Raw genomic sequence first — 16,350 nt, 5'->3', positions numbered from 1 at the left:
TTTTCTTTGAGCCTTTTGGTTGTCTTTTCCTCCAACTTCTCCAACTCTGCAATATCCTTTCTCAAGTGAATGGAACTGTAGTCAGCATTTCAAGTACGACCATAACTGTCAGTAATAGTAAGTCAGTAACAACAAAAGCTAAGCAGACTTGCAAATTAATTATCCATACAAAACAAAAATAAGTGCTCTCCATTTACTTGTGAAATTTATAACACTGATCCCTCTCATTCTTGTGTTGGCTCTGACAGTCTGAAATGGTACACAGCCCAAACCCAGGTTTCCCACCTGAATGAAAATTAGTTCATTCAGTACAAAATGTAAGGAGGACTCAGTGACTCTGATTCATTTCACACAAATTGTGCTAAGTCATATACTAATTTGTTTAAGTATGGTTTATTGAATAAATAAAAATGGTCTGGGATTGTGTAACATTAAGCCACAAACCATGGCTTATAAATCATTATAGGTACCTTCACACAACATGTTAGATCCACATTAAGCAAACCAATTATTACTTAATATTATGCATGAATCTTGACTTTATGTTGGATTGTCTTATCCACCAAGAAGCTTCAGCTAGTGGCAGAAGTCTGCTTCACATTTCCATGCACAGACATTCCAATTTGTATATGGATATAAGAGCATGTGAATGTCCCTACACACCTACATGCAGTATCTGAAGCTGAACTGTATGCCTCTGTCTGTGCCTATGGGAGAAAGCATGAGTTGATGCTTGGCAGGACATAGCTGGCTTTTCTTCCAGGCAGTCGTGCTTGGAGCTATTTGGGAGGCAGCCAGATTGGACAGGCCCTCTGAAGGGGTGTGAAAGAAGCTTTTCAAAGAAGGAGGGAGAAAAACTCAAAGAAGCCTACCTAAAGGCAAATATTTATGGGAGTGGAAAGTTAGGGGTGAGGAGTGAGGAGTGAAGAATGTCTGGAGTTTTGAAAGCATGGAATGGATTGTAGGGCTCAGATATCTACCGCACAAGGGCATTGCTTGCTTGAAATAATTTTGCCAATTCCACCCTTCTAAATACACGTCATTACATGGGTATTACTACTTTTCTCTCTCACTCTTAGGGTATGGCTTCTTCAACATCTCCTTGTATTTTGCCTTCAGTAATATGGAAATCAATACACACAAACACCTCTTCCCCCTTTCTCTAAATACTGTACAGACTGGCCTGGCTATTGAAGAATCAGAATCACAACAGATATTGTGAATAGGAGCTGGGGATAACCCAGACCAAAGGCATTCCACTGAGGCGGAACATCTCTTCTTCCTGGTTGGGCTTTCTTAGAAATAGCAGTGTGGGTCTGTCCTTGCCCTTGATGGATGGCTCACCCCACTGAACAATGATGAGAGTTGTAAGGCCACAGAACAAAAGGAGGACGTATGGTTCCCCTCCTTCCTCCCTTCCCCAAACAATTAATTACTTAAAAATAGAGCAAAGAATGAAGACAAAGAATTCCAGAATGAAACCACTTCATTATCTCCCCCCTCCCCCTTTTTTTAAGGAATTCAGGGCAACAAAGGTGGCCATTATTCCACATTATCTTCACCTCAATCCTATGAGGTAGATTAGACTGAAAGTCAATATCCCAGTAACTATTAGTGGGATGAAGCTGAGGTTCAAGATCTGTTACCTCAGCCTCTCTCAGTCCGGTGCCTTCTAGAAATGTTGGGAGTGGAGCTCTCAAATTCTCAAATCATATGGCCTTTGGCTGAGAATTTTGGGAGCTGAAGTTCCAGCATGTTGGATGGTGTCAGGTTGGGGGAAGGCAATACAACATCAAACTGGTTGTCATGGGGAAAGATTTTCCTGTGTTGCTTCTGAGTATGTAGAGCCAATCATTCACAGTCTCCAGCCATGTTGTTTTCTCTTTTGTTTTCTGCTAAGGTAACTTGGTGATTGTTAGTTTTATTATGTGGTCAAAAGCAGCAATGTTTATTTTTCTATGTTCCAGGTGAGACAATGTTGAAATTGATTGGCTTTGATAAGAAATAACATATCGGCACTTGAAAAGCTCCTACTTGATTTATGGTTGCCTACATTCATCCAAAACCTTGTCTGATGTTTGCTACACTCTGGAAACATACACATAAGCAAACTTACATCCACAGCTACATACAGTAGATGCAAACGTACATAGCTAAATATATGCACACACAGAGATGTATGTGCATATCCCTATTCCTTCTGTTTCAGATTTATGCTACTACCCCCAAAGACCCAGGGAACCCACATTCAGCAAAATGGAGCTGGTTGCAGAAGCATGTTGATCTCCCTAAGCTGAAGTCCCAGCCCAGACCCCCAGTGGTTTCAGAGCTAGTTCCAACATGGTATCCTTCCTTGCTGCTTGGGTGCACTGGAATCTGTAAGAGACTGACACTTCGCGGACAGTACGTCGGAAGGTCTTGCTGACAAAGCAGTAAAGGAAGAAGTTGATGGAGGTATGGAGCATGGCTACCATATTAGCAACGTCTAAGGCGAGATGCACTCGCCAGTCCTGGCTGACTGATGCCACACAGAGGTGGTAGATCATGACAAATGTCCGTGGAGCCCGGAGGACAATGAAGACAGTGGTGATGGCCAGCAGGATGGCTGTGGTTCTGCTGAGGCGTCGGCTGGCATCTCCTGATCGCTTGAGCATGCAGATGGTCACAGAGTTTGTCAGCAGAAAGACAGTGCAGGGAATGAAGTATATGATGGAGCAACGAAGCCACTTCAGGACTTTGTCCATAGTGCTGGGCGGGTAGACATCATGCCAAACATCTAGCCACCAGCAGAAAGGGACTCCGGTAGCCAGTGAGACTGCAAACGTGGCGCCGATTACCTTCCGGGTGCGTTCTGGGAAGGAGACAGCCCTGTACTGCAGGGGATGGCAGAGTGCCACATAACGGTCCACAGTCAACAATACAGTCCCCCAGATGGAGGCGTGATTGGCTGCGAACTGCAAGATGTTGATTGCATGGGCAAAGGCACCTGGGACTTCACGGGCCAAGATGGCTGCCTGCACGATGAAGCCGGCAAAGACCACAAAGACCTGGGTCAGGATGTCAGAAGCAGTGAGGGCCAAGAGGTAGCAGTACGAGGATTTCTGGGTGCGAGCAGCAAGACGGGAAAGCACAGCAGCGGTTAAAACATTAACTGGAACAAGAAAGAAAGGAAAACAAAAGGGTAGTAAAAAGAATCTGTGGATAAGGAGTTTGAATGTGCTCTAGAATGAGTTAGTATTTGACAACAGAAAATTCGTACGTACGCATGGCTGCAATTAATATTTGATTTCTATAAAATTGGCCCAAATGGTCTCTCTTTAGCTTATTTGTCCTTGATGGGGCTATCATGAAGGTAAAACAGGCTGGGAAAGGTAACCAACAGCTGTGGATGTCAGCCAGAGGACTTCAGAAGAAGGGCTAGACATAACTGTAATAAATGCAGTTGGGACGCAAGCACACAAATGAAATAGGAAGTAGGAAAATGTCAGCCCTTAGAAGCAGTCCAGACAAGAAGCACCAACCATGAGTACTAACATTACCTTTATTGTAAGGCTACATTAACAGAAACTTGCAAGTCTGAAAGTGCATCTCTCCAGGTGAGGAATTGTGTCCAAGCCTACAGCGAGGATTAAAACCTCAAAACAGAGGGGGGTAAGTTCCCATGAACTGCTGAAGTAATGCCAGGGGCTTTGTGAAAACAAATCATTTTCAATATTGGTGACATTGTACATATTAACACCAATGGAGTTGTGGGACAAGCAGATTTCATACTTTTCTCTCTGAACCAACCACCCTAGTTTCTCTCTGCAGGGACTCCTAAAGCTGGAAATAACTCAGCTGCCTAAGTGGAGGTCCAGCTGTCTTCTCCACATCTTTGTGAGTTTATAGCGCCCTCTCGTGCACACCTTGAAATTAATACTATAATAGGCAGATATAGGTAAAGTTGGTCCTTCCTAATAAACTTTTCCTCTCAGCCTAGTCAGGTTCTTTTTTTTTTTAATGTTTCCTGATGGTGCATTAAAATGTTGGGATAAGAAATCCCATTTTTTAGCACTACAAGAAACAAAGTTGGGTTTCCCTTTGCTAAAAAATTCAGCAGACATTGGAGAACACACAGACCTCTTGCACTGAACAGGCTATTGGACTGACTGGGTGGCCTCCAAGGTCTCAGCTCTAACATTTTATGATTTTTACTAATGATGATGAACACAGGGCAAATGAAAGGTATTTTGCTGGAAGGATTTTGATGAAGTTACCCAAAGAAGTGGACAATTGTGGTGATTGTGGGATAGAGGTTAAGGTGTTGGACCAGCCCCAGGGAGACCCAGGTTCTAGTCCATCTGCAGCCACAGTTCCCTGGCTGAGGCTGGGCTGATTGCAGTCTTGTTTTATGGGGAAAAATAAGAGGTGGAAGCACTGTGTGCATTCCCGTGAGCTTTTGAACAAAAGGCAGTATATAAATCTAACAACCAAATAATAAATGTTTAGTAATATAAAATTTATGCAGAGATTTTATTAACATTCCTGTACACTATATGTTGAAAATCCCTAGAAAAAATACCCGCAATCCTCACTATAATGTTGCTTCTTTCATAGGATTTCTTCATACATCAACTCTATGGGAATTCAGCAGTTCTCTTTTAGCAAAGTTTAACATCTTTCCCATTCTAAGGGCAAACACTTTCCATCTGTCACTTACCAATGTAATGTGTGAATGCTGCTAAGAGGTAACAGCTGGGTAACACTTAATGAATCCCACTGCATTTACATGTAAAGAAAAAAAAAATAAACACTTTTGATTTTGAAATGAAGGGCTCAATTAATCTCCTTCCAGCTATTATCCTTGCCTGAAAATGTGCCTTCTCAGATTTGGCTGCATAGGTTTTATTTTCCTTGCTTTGTAGCTGCTGATCACCTGGTTTTTCATTCTTTTGTAGCTCCCTAGTTGGGTTTGCTTGTAATTCACCTATGTAGGATATTTCAAGGCCTGATCCCCAAGACTTCCATTTCCATTTCCTATTTCATTTCCACAAGTCCCTCTCTCTGATCCCAGAATGGCCTTTGGCTCCTATTTCCATCCCTATTCTCTTGGTAGCCACAGAGACTTCTTGGTGGGATCCATACTCCCTTGGGCGTCCTTCCCACAGGAAATGCTTGAGTCCCTCCTTCTGCAGGCTTTTATGTGCTTTGGTTTCTGGGTTGTATTTGTTTTGGTTGATATGATGGAGTTTTTATTGTGCCCTTTTGCATACTTTTTACTATATGTCAGCTTGGCAGTACTGCTCCGGACGCTTACACAAATAACCATAAAATCTCTCAGCTATGAGTTGTTCCTGCTGCTGCTTGAAGTGCCATGAACACATCTCTCTGATGCACCCACGGAGCTGGCCGATTTCCCGGTGTTGTCTTACCAGGCAAGCCCACGCAGAGCAGGGTGCAGTAGTAGAGGAGGGCCCCCATGCTGACCAGACAAGGCGACATCTCCTTTCCATCTGGGTCCTTGGCACTGCTTCCCCAGGCCAGATCACTTTTGTTCATCTTCTCTTAGCACCTTCCAGCTACAAGGAGACCAAGGACAATGGGGTAACAAATGCGAGGGAACCCTTGCTGGTAATAGCAGAAATCTCACCAGCCCTGGACCATTTGCTACAAGGAATTGTTCCTTGCTTTAACAGGGCTGGCAAGACAGCAGTACTACCGAATGGGTCGACGTAGCTATAGGCATGGCTAATTATATTTGGCCCATATATTTCCCCACTTCAATTATTATCCTCGCAATTCCATGTCTTTCAACTGAGATGAGTTTCCCTGCTCTGGTTTTCAAGGAGGCTTCTAAAGGAGAGGTCAAAGGCAAATTTCTCCTTTCCACTAAGAAGTTCAACTTCTGCTCCTCTTCTGTTAAGTTACCCAGACGTGAGAAACAAGAGCCAGAGATGTAAGGCCAAATGACAGAGTTATAATGCACACTCCAAACTCCAGAGTACAGAGCCATCATCAAGGGGTTACTGAACATTCAGTTATATCTGTCAGGCACTTAGCAAGCTGCCCAAGGATGTAAGCAGTTGCAAAAGCATAGCGGAAATGAATGATTACCACATTTAAATACAAGAGCCACTCAGCCAGCCCTTTGAGATATACCATATTCAACTGTACCAGTAGGTATAAAGTGCCTTCCTTCCTTCCTTCCTTCCTTCCTTCCTTCCTTCCTTCCTTCCTTCCTTCCTTCCTTCCTTCCTTCCTTCCTTCCTTCCTTCCTTCCTTCCTTCCTTCCTTCCTTCCTTCCTTCCTTCCAGTGGTTATTTTATTAGGGATGATGTAGCAATGGGTTTCCTGCATTAACAGAAGAATTGGGCGGGATAGCCTCTGAGTTTCCTTCAGGCACAATGGTTCTATTTCTCTGTCTGGATTGGCAGAGGGTGAGACCGACCTAGAGGCATTTCTAGAGGGTTTTTCTGTACATAATTCCCCTGTATGGACTCTGGTCCCTTGCTTCAACCTTTCCTAGTAAGTGGCAACTTTCTATCCCAAGGCTAGTAGAACCAAGCAAACTAACACCACAGCTCAGATTTATTCTAGGGAATGTCGTTCCACTTCCTCTTGCTAGATCAGGCCAGGCAGTCCAGTTCAGCTTGCCTGAGAGATTATTCTTTGTTGTCTCTTCACAGATGCAATCTGGTAGAATCTTACCTTGTTGCTTTGGCTGCAGAAATCACTGTCCTATATTCACCAGTGCTGCAAGCGATCCGTGCTGATTCTCCGCAGTCAGGTGTCTGAAGAGAGGGTCCTCCTCCTCCTCTGCAAGGCTGTCGTGGGGAGCCAGAGGTAAGAGAGAAAGAGAAAAGCCCAGGGGGAGAAGCGCGAAAGAGGCTGAGCAAGCCGCTAGACTCAACTCTTGCAAGGGGGGGGGGAGGAGCAGTGGCAGGTGTGTACTTTGTTGAGACAGACCTAGGAGGGAGTGGAGAGGGAGAATGGGCTGGCTCAGCGCAGATGGAGGGGGGCTGTCATAGAGCACTGCTGTCAGCCACATTCCTCCCAAGCTTCTGTTTATGCAAACTATGTGGGTGCAGAAACAGTGTCTGAAACCATAGAAGTCCTTACCCAGGCTGGTTGTGGGGCCAAAGCATGCAGAAGCCCAAGAGGATCAGGCCAAAGCCTTCTTCAGTCCCTGAGATGCCCACTTGCCCAGAAGCTGGTGCTCACTGATGTTGCACAACGAGGGATGCTTCGCCGGGCGGCCTCCTGCCTTTGAGCCTACCTACAGGAATAGTGGAGGTTAACCAAATATGAGAATGTTGGGCTGGGAGAGAATGACTAAGAAGGGGCTTGGAGTGGAAAAGCAGTAGAGGTAGGTTGTTTAGCTCTTTTTCTGCTGACAGCTTGTCTCAGGATCATCCGTAGAGGTGGTTAAAAAAAAGCTAAAGTGGTGGCTGCAACCATGTGATCAAAGCTACCATCTTGATTTTTTTTGAGTCCTCTGGCACTTCTGGCATCTCTGCTCTAAATTCTTACTCCCTAAAGTGGTTTTCTTCTTCCCAGGGAGTTTCAGGTGCATTTCTGTAATGCATACTCTTCTTTTACCACATTCCCTCCTTTTTCCTCTCTCATATTTTAAGATGCATTTCTTGGAGACAGACTCAGATTGAGAACTTAAGGTTCCGGGCAGGGGCACATATGGAAGAGGCCCTCCTCCAGGAATCCTGCCCAAACCAATCAGTGCTTCAAAAGTGAATATCAATAGCTTGATGCGGACCTGGAAACAGACAACGCTAGTGCAGATGGTCAAGCACAGGGATAATGTACTTGGATGGGCAGGTCCCATTTAGCAGCTTAGCTGTCCTGTTTTTGATTAACTGAAGCTTCTGGACAACATTCAAAGCAGTCCCAGATGTAATACATATCAACAATCCAAACAGGTGGATACTAGAATGTGAATAATTATTGCAAAGCTATTTTTGTCCAAGAACATCAGCCAGCACACCGATCAAACGTATTTTGAGCCACAGAAGCTACTAGTTCTTCTAGTAAACACAAGAGATCTGAGAGCACGCCCACATTACTTGCTTCGTTGTTTAGACTAGAGCAGGGAAAGGGAATCCTTCTGTGGCTGCTGGACTGCATTTCCCCCCTAATTTTCCAGTGATCAAGGAATATGGCAATGATGTTATGACATTATTGGAAGGGGAAAGGGAGAGATTTTTACTCATTCCCTTCTACTTTTGTTGCGGGGGGGGGGCCCAAAAACCTTTAACTGGTACATTATTGGAGTCCAGTTGCTAATGGTGCCAAAAATTATTTGGTAGTGCAATATTAGAGAAATTTGGGGAGAGGGGAAAAAAGCAGCCCATGTTCTGTGGCATTGTCCATCTGTGCTGATATTCATAACTCTACAATCACGGACATGTTTACTAGTTACAGTTTTTCCGAGTCTTGAGTTTGCAGTGACTGTTAATCAATTAGTGTTCACCCTTTCTGCTACTGTCTCCAGTGCCCAATTGCAGAAAACCCTCTTGCAGGTCAGGAATGAATAAAAAACCTTTCATCTCCTCTTCCAAACAGATAAAATCACTCCCCACCCCTCTCTTACACACACATGTTGTCCCTCTTCCATACATTTGTTTACCTGCATTTGTCTACATGTATTGGGCAGTTTGCAAAACCAGAACATGAGTGTCCTTCTCAGAGGCTGCTCTGTACAGAATGGAGGTAAGAGATGATTGTAAAAATGTCAACAAGTGCCCTTGGATGCAACACTTCCATAGTTACAATAACATGGCAGATTATTGGTAAAGAAACATATATAAATATCAGAACACTAGAAGTTCTAGGAATGAAATTCTATATTTCTCCTGGAGGAGAGGAGGCAAGATTGCTTGCAGAGAATTGTAACACCCTGTGTTCAGAAAAGCCGGAAGCTGGTCATGAACTGGAGAAGCACCACTGAGATTCCCACCAAAATAACAGGGCCATAATCTTTCCAGGATTAAAGGGAAAACCCTTTCTTTGCTTGGGAAAATGCAGCGGGAAGGAAGAATGTGCATTGGGATAGATATGGTAAGGTAAAGATATTGTTGAGAGCCGTGGAGGTAGCCTTCAGGGAAATACAGGTAGTCCTTGTTTAGTGACCACAATTGGGACCGGCAACTCAGTCGTTAAGTGAATCGGTTGCTAAGTGAAACTGCAACTGTGCTTATGATCTTACTTCAACTTTCATTTGCTTTTCAGACCTGCAAAGTTACTTCTTCATCATAAGTACAAACAGTCACTGTATGAGGCAGTCACTACACAAGGACTACCTGTATTCAGAAGCCTTCAATGAGCCCTGCAAAAGGAAGGTAGTGTTAAGAAACTCAGGGCGTTTCCTCCCTGACTCACTGGGGTATAAGAGGGAGGGGAGGAAAAGCACAATCACACTTGCAAGCTTCTGTTACTTTGGCCTATCTCAATAACAAATAGTTCTAGTCATCCTGTGCAGTCTTCTTTCCTGATCTGGTCTATCTTGTAAGGCTGACAGATAGCCTTGAGTTGAGCTTGACTCTGGGTGATACATCCATGCAGTTTTCTTGGCGGAATTAAGGAAGTAATTTGCCAAGCCTCTTCTTCCTGGATCTTTGTCTTTCTACTCTACTGTGTCATGAAAGTTGCCAGAAGGTAGAGCACGCTGGTGGGAGATCTAGAAACACATCAGGATAGCCTCTGCCTCTCAGTGAACAATCTCTCATTCAGTCCATCACCTGGTTCAAGAATTGCTTCACAACATCAACTACTTCACAAGCCCTGTGTGATGAAGTGGAGAGGCAGAGCAAGTTTCCATCTATATGTGATGGTATTTCAGCCCGTCTCCCTGTTAATTTCTCCCAAAGAAGCAAGTTTTTACATAATTTTGGTTCAAAGCAGAATGCCGCGATCTTGTTTATGATGAGACCCAGGATGGCATAGATGTTGGAATGTTAGAAAAAGTACTGGGAAAAGGTGGGTTGGAAGCTCTGCTGAGCCAATGAAGTTCACTGGATGGCCAACAGGTGGCTATGAAGCGTCATCTTCTCTCAGCTTACCCTACTCATAGAAAGTCAGTGGCCTTCAGTGGTTACTATTCATGATGGTTGATTATCATCTCCAGAATTACAGATGGCCTACCTTGAATGCTAGTTATTTGTGAACTCCTGAATGCATCTAGTTGTCTCTTGAGGGATACTGAATGCTGCACTGGATAGACCCTTGTTTGGTCAGCAGCGCTGTTCTTATATTCTTAAAAGTCACTGAGACAAAAGGGAAGAATGTTACTCGATGGTGTGCCTTGGAGAAAAGGGGCACAAGAAACATAATCAATCATCCTCCTGTCAGTTTCATGCTCTTGGCTGAAGAGAGGCATTGTATTTTTAGGACTTATGGGTGAGGTTTGAACAGATAAAAATATTCAACTTCTTTCAATGCAAATTCTGAAAAATTGGTTTGGTCAATTACTGGTATGGTCCATTTGACCTTGGATGGGAGGGGGGATCTATTAGGTGAAAAATATACTTTCCACCTGCAATCTGTTCTAAAATTTGGAACATTTTTAAAAAATGTGAAAGAGAAAACAAAACTGGAACAAGGCAGCATGCAGTTAGCATATAATTAAGCTTCAATGCTTGGCAGAACTGGGCTGAATGGAGCTATGCACCCAAAAGCACCAAACTGAGATGTTGTTCTAGCAGCATTGTCCTCAATTAGCAAAGAATTGAAATAGTCCTCCCATCAGATCTGGTATTCCAAGAGAGAAGTGAATCTTAAAGAAAAAGCTCTATTCTGCTACTAGTAGCTCTAGTAAGACTGGGAGACTTCACTTTTGCTAAGAATCCAGAAATGAAGCCCTGGGAATTTAGAGAGAAGGTCAGAGCAGCCATCTCAGGCCCTAGAGATGGTGGCAAGCCTTGGACTTGAGATCCTCCACACAGCAGCATTTTCAGCACAACACAACTTCTAGCCTCTTTTCTGAGGGCCATTTTACATCTGCCTTTTCTCTTTGCTTGATCAGAGAGGGACGTTGTTGCCTGATTCAATTATTTAGTCATCATGTTATTATCGGCTAATGCTGATGTTATTATCGACTCATTCCTCTATTTTACAGATGGTTGCACTTAATGTGTGCTCACCTGGCCATTTGAAGCATCCCTGGCTGCTGGGCTCTCTCTCTCTCTTTCCATCAGTTGCACGCAGAGAACAACAACATGGAGGGGACCTCATGTATGCATCCTACAACCTGAACACCCAACAACATTGAGGCAGGAGGAAGCTCTTACTCTGAGTCATTCTTCTTTGCTATTCACCTAATAGGAATCCTGCAGATTTCAGTTATTCACCGGTTTCCCAAGGTACTTCACCTCTGATTAAAGGGTGGGAAGTGCAGGTGACACTGTCTGAAAACAAGTGAGTATGGTTTCTGTATGCCTAACCCAAGGTATGCCCTGAGGTCCTTTTCTCTTACTGATCTCAATAATAGGAGACTCCTATGTCTCCTTTTTATCTACCTATCTATCCAAAGCTGACCTTCCTTCTTTCATTCTTTCCTCTCCATCCCTCTGTTTTTCCTCCTATAGGCTGTGTGCCTTTTCTCAGCAAGCTGTTGTTTTTCACACCAGTAGCTAAATGAGCCATCGGCAGATGGGCTGCCAAGCGATTAGCCTACAAATGGCAGGTAGCACTGAGCACTGTTGCCACTAGTAATGCAAGAATCCGTATTTGCCTGGTCGTGGCACACTCACTTAGCAGCAGATAGGTGTGGGGTGGCAATGCAGCTCTACCTGACATCTGAAAGGGCCAACGAACGACTTTGTTTTTAATCTTTGAGCACTTTTTTCCAGCTGCATCTTGTATTTTCAGCTTGAAATGTTTCTTTCTCAAGGGCTAATCTTTTCTCCTGTTCTTCTCTAAACTTGGAGGTTCCTTCCCCTGCAGTATTAATCTTCCTTCCTTCCTTCCTCCCTCCCTCCCTTCTGCTTTAAAAACCCTGAATATAGTATTCTGGAAGCACGCTTGTCCTATGACATAGGGTATACACTCAGCCTTGTTGAAATAGGGTAGCTGTTCTACTGATTGAAGTTTTATTTTAAAATAATAAAAAGAGGTTATATCAAAGTATTAAGAGGAAAGTGGACAATCTTTAACAATGCAATACTGAAAAACTAATCAAACACAAAAAATCCATGAATGATTAGAAATCATTGTGGGTGGATCCCCATGACTTTTCTGTAACCATTTCCATGCAGGGCTCACTAGAGCAGAAGATGTGCTAATTAGCAGCACTTGAAGGAAGTTATGTGGATTCTTGGTCACCAGTGAACAGTTCACCAATGGGGCATTTTCTTTTTTAAATATTGACACAAATACTGTATATCTAGAAAACAGGGTTAGCAGTTCAGCAGTCCAGGACCCAGATTATTTGGTTGACACAAGGCATGTAGGAATAACTTTGATCATGGGATGCAAACCATCCTGGGTCCTACATCTCTTTCTAGCCATACCTTTGGTTTTCGTGGGAGACATTGTAGGAGGAGAGCTGAGTTTGCCAAAAAATCAGGAGAAACGTAGTAGCGCCTTTTCCAACTCATCAATTTTATTAAAAGGTATGTGCTTTTGTGAGCTGTAGCTCACTTCATCAGATTCATCAGCATCTAATGAAAGGTTATGCTTTTTAATAACATTGTTAGTTGGAAAAGGTGCTACTGGGCTCCTCCTGATTTTTAGTCATACCTTGTAAGTGTGATAAGATGGATTAGAGGTAAGTCACTGGCAACGCAGTGGCTCAGTGTACTTAGTGTCTTCCCACCAGGGAGCCCAGTGTAGCCACATGAAGCTTCTTGTGCACGAGCAAAGGCTGGCAGTCCAGGCTCACCCAGCATGAGAAAGGGGCCCCTTCATCCCTCCCCTCCCAGTATGAACCATGATAACTGCTTTTTTTTCATAATAACTTTATTTCAAAAATATAAAAAAGCAATAAAAAAACTAACAAAAACTAGTATTAAGAGAAGACTATAGAAAGAAAAAAGAAATTTCAGAAATAAGTATGAAAGATTAGAAAATGCGAGAGACAAAAAAGAGAAGAAAAGAATCAGAAAGAAAAAAAAAAGAATTGACTTCTGGTCCTCCTCACAACAGATATAAGTAACAGTATGCATTCAACTCTTACTCTAAGTTTAAAACAACTTCCATTATTTCTATTAATCCATATTATTTCCAATCATCAAATCCATATAACAAAATTTCATTTTTTTCTGTATCTTGCAAAAGGTCCAAAAAAGGTTTCCAAGTAATATTAAAATTACACAATGTCTTATCTCAAATCAAAGCCATCAATTTCACCATCTCAGCTAACTCCATCAACCGCACCATCCATTCCTCCACCCTAGGTAGTGTCTTGTCCTTCCACCTCTGTGCATATAAAAGTCTCACTGCTGTTGTCATATATAAGAACAAAGTTCCATAAGTTTTTTCCAAGTGTTTGTCCATCAAACCTAAAAGAAAAGTCTCTGGATTTAATCTTTAGAATCTTATGGATGCAAATATGTATCTCATTCCAAATTTTTTTTCCATATGATAACTACTTTTATAATGATCTCCCCTTGGCTTAGCTACTAAATCCTTAATACTGAGAAGAGAAAAAAGGGTCCTAGCAGGTGACATCAAACAGCAACAATTATTCTGATAAAGATAAGGAGCTGATTTTAAATTTCTTTTAACGTACCCCTTCACTTAGCCAGGCTGGGTAAGGATAGCCCTCAAGCTGTAGACTGAGCGCTCCTTTGCTTTCTGTCTCCAAAAATATTTGTTACTTGAAGTAACAACCTTGGACTGTAAGGCAGCTGGAAAGCCTAAATGTTCAATCTATTCATGTGGCCACTAGGAGATGCTCTTTGTCCAGAGTCAAATTGTATGAAGTCTCTTGTCTGGCAGCTCAAAAGTAAAATTATTGAGAGGAAAACCAGTTCCTCCTGTCTGCCATTCAACCTGCCATCCCTATGCATAGAAGACTACAGTGGAATAATGTTAAAGGACTTAACATTAAAAGTTACACTAAATAATCAAATTAACTCAAATGAATTGTATAAACTAGAGGTGCACTTTAGATATCATCATTTCTTACTTATTTGTCTCTTCCTGCAAAGTAGGAAACTTTGCTTTGTGAAATTGAAAATGTTTAAATCGGCCCCAAGATTATCAGTGGGTAAGGAGATCATTGATTCAATTTATTAATTCTCTTATTTGATATGTCATTTGGGAAATTCATACATTTAACAGTATGATTGTGAATCATTAAGAGGACAGCCTAGTTTCTAGTCACAGGTGTTTTAGTGGCTGAGTGATCGTTAATGGGATAAAATAAAAAAATGAATCAAATCTATTGCTAACCTACTAATGAAACATAGACATTGATTCTATTACAAATGAAATTAACTGTGGAACCTAGTTAACTAGCCAACTGCTGAGTTTAAAGAAATTTACATGTTATTATAAATATATGTATATATCTGTGTATCTCTCTCTTTCTGAATTTGATTAATGGATGACCCAAAGTCCACGTGGTGTATGCTATAGCGTACCTACTTAAGATTGCTGCAGATTAATTAACACTTTAAGATCTTTAGCCACCCCAAGTGGCCAATATGAGGAATTAATGAATAGATCAGTCCATTAATTCACCAATTTCTGTTAGGTGATGTATATTAAAATATTTCTAAGGGGTTGATATCTTAAATTGATCAACGTATCATTGGCTGAGATCTTCTCCTGCTTAGAAAGTTATTTCTATTTCACATAAAACTGTGTCTCTGGCAAGCTTTCAAGACTCTGTTATCATACTTTAAATAATAAAGTAGCGTTCCTATAATTCTTGTGGCATCTGTTTCCCGACCTAGCCATCCTCAGACATCAATCTTGAAAGCCTCCAGAATTTCTCTCTGCCCCCTCTTATACCAAAGAGAATTAAGGTGGAGTTATTTTGAATGTCTTTCTCATGCTTTCCACTTTCTCAGGACTCAGTTATTGTTTCCCCCCCTTAAGAGATCATCTGTTCCTTCATCAAGTTTTTCTCCATGACTCTTTACACTTGTGACAATTCTTTGGCCATTCAGAATGGAGGAGTAGATGGACTTCTGGGGAAGATGGCTGATGAAGATGGCTCTGCAAAAAAGTGGAGCTGATGCTTGCAGACTTTTTAAAGGAGCCAGTTAGCAGATCGGCTCCTTTGTTCCTCTCTGGTTTAAGAAGGAGACACGAGATCACCCAAGCTGTTTCTCCTTACAGTTGTTCCTCTTCCTCATGAAGAGACCTCAAGACAGCGATCTCTGGTGGAGGGGGGCATTCACCATAATTGCTCCAGCTGCAAACACAGCCTTTCAAGGGACACTAAGTTTGTGCACTTCCCTTGCTAACTATTTTTGGAAATTGCTTACTAACTGCTTCAATGAAGTTAGACACCTTCAAAGGGACAATGCTGCAAATACCCAGTGAGTGAGTACCTTCAAACCTTAATACAAGAAAATTAAGATTTATTTGTATAACTTTTAAGAATTTAAAATAAACAGCAAAATGCAAGACAAGGCTTTGGCTACAGAAAGTTTTAAAAAGATTAAGGGCTCAGAAAGCTTTAGTTGACTTTTGAATATTAAGACTTTGAAATTATTTTTAAAGAATAAATGCATGTTTGTAGGAAATAAATTATCATGGTGTTTAGAGATATCTTTGAGGAACTCCACTGAGGACTGTGATGAGACTTTGAATCAAATATGGTAGCTATGTTGTGTCTTTCTGGGAACTGTTTGTTTTCAGAACAAGATGTTATAGAACAAGATATACAACAAATTCCATTTGAGAACGATATGAATGAAACTTTGGATAAGAACCTGCCCTCAGATGCAAACTCAGATGTATGAGGTTTTAAAAATTAAGAAGGAAATAAAAAGGACAATCCCAGAGAGTAATGGGAATAATTATTTTTGGTTGGATTTACAAAAGAGAATGCTTAAAGTATGGAAGAAATTCATAATAAGGATCAACAACTTCTGGAATGGATTATGCAGAAAGATTGTTCTGTATAAAAAAAAAAAAAAGCAGTCAGCTTATTTGACCAGGGTTAAAATGGGACATGTTATTCTGAGTGGTTATTTTTAGATTTACTGATATTTTGACTGCAAAAATGTGGTATACTGGATTTGCTTATTTGGTATTTAAATGTTTTACTTTATAGCTATTTCCTGTATCCTAATTGTTTAGTATCTAAATACTTAGCATCTAATTGTGTGAATTTTTTTTTAGGAAAACTAGCTCTTTTCATTAGGTTAAATTTAGTCTTTTTTTTTTGTATTAGAATGCTGG

The 16,350-nt window shown here is 41.7% G+C and overlaps 1 protein-coding gene across 1 annotated transcript; it reads right to left on the bottom strand.

The window, feature by feature from the left end:
- Positions 1–2,288: 2,288 nt before the first annotated feature.
- Positions 2,289–5,552, bottom strand: GPR142 (G protein-coupled receptor 142). Its single transcript, XM_007419871.3, has 2 exons — positions 5,412–5,552; positions 2,289–3,151 (listed from the first exon to the last, which is right to left on the bottom strand). The coding sequence occupies exons 1-2, from the start codon at positions 5,536–5,538 to the stop codon at positions 2,289–2,291; spliced, it is 990 nt and encodes a 329-aa protein (XP_007419933.2). The 5' UTR covers positions 5,539–5,552.
- Positions 5,553–16,350: the final 10,798 nt, after the last annotated feature.

This window comes from Python bivittatus, unplaced genomic scaffold (genome assembly GCF_059951505.1).
Source record: "Python bivittatus isolate LINGU-HERP-01145 unplaced genomic scaffold, Pbiv_v1 ctg000220_np1212, whole genome shotgun sequence".
Taxonomy (NCBI): domain Eukaryota; kingdom Metazoa; phylum Chordata; class Lepidosauria; order Squamata; family Pythonidae; genus Python; species Python bivittatus.
The sequence above is the reverse complement of the archived record's forward strand: the minus strand, read 5'-3'. Positions and strand labels throughout refer to the sequence as shown.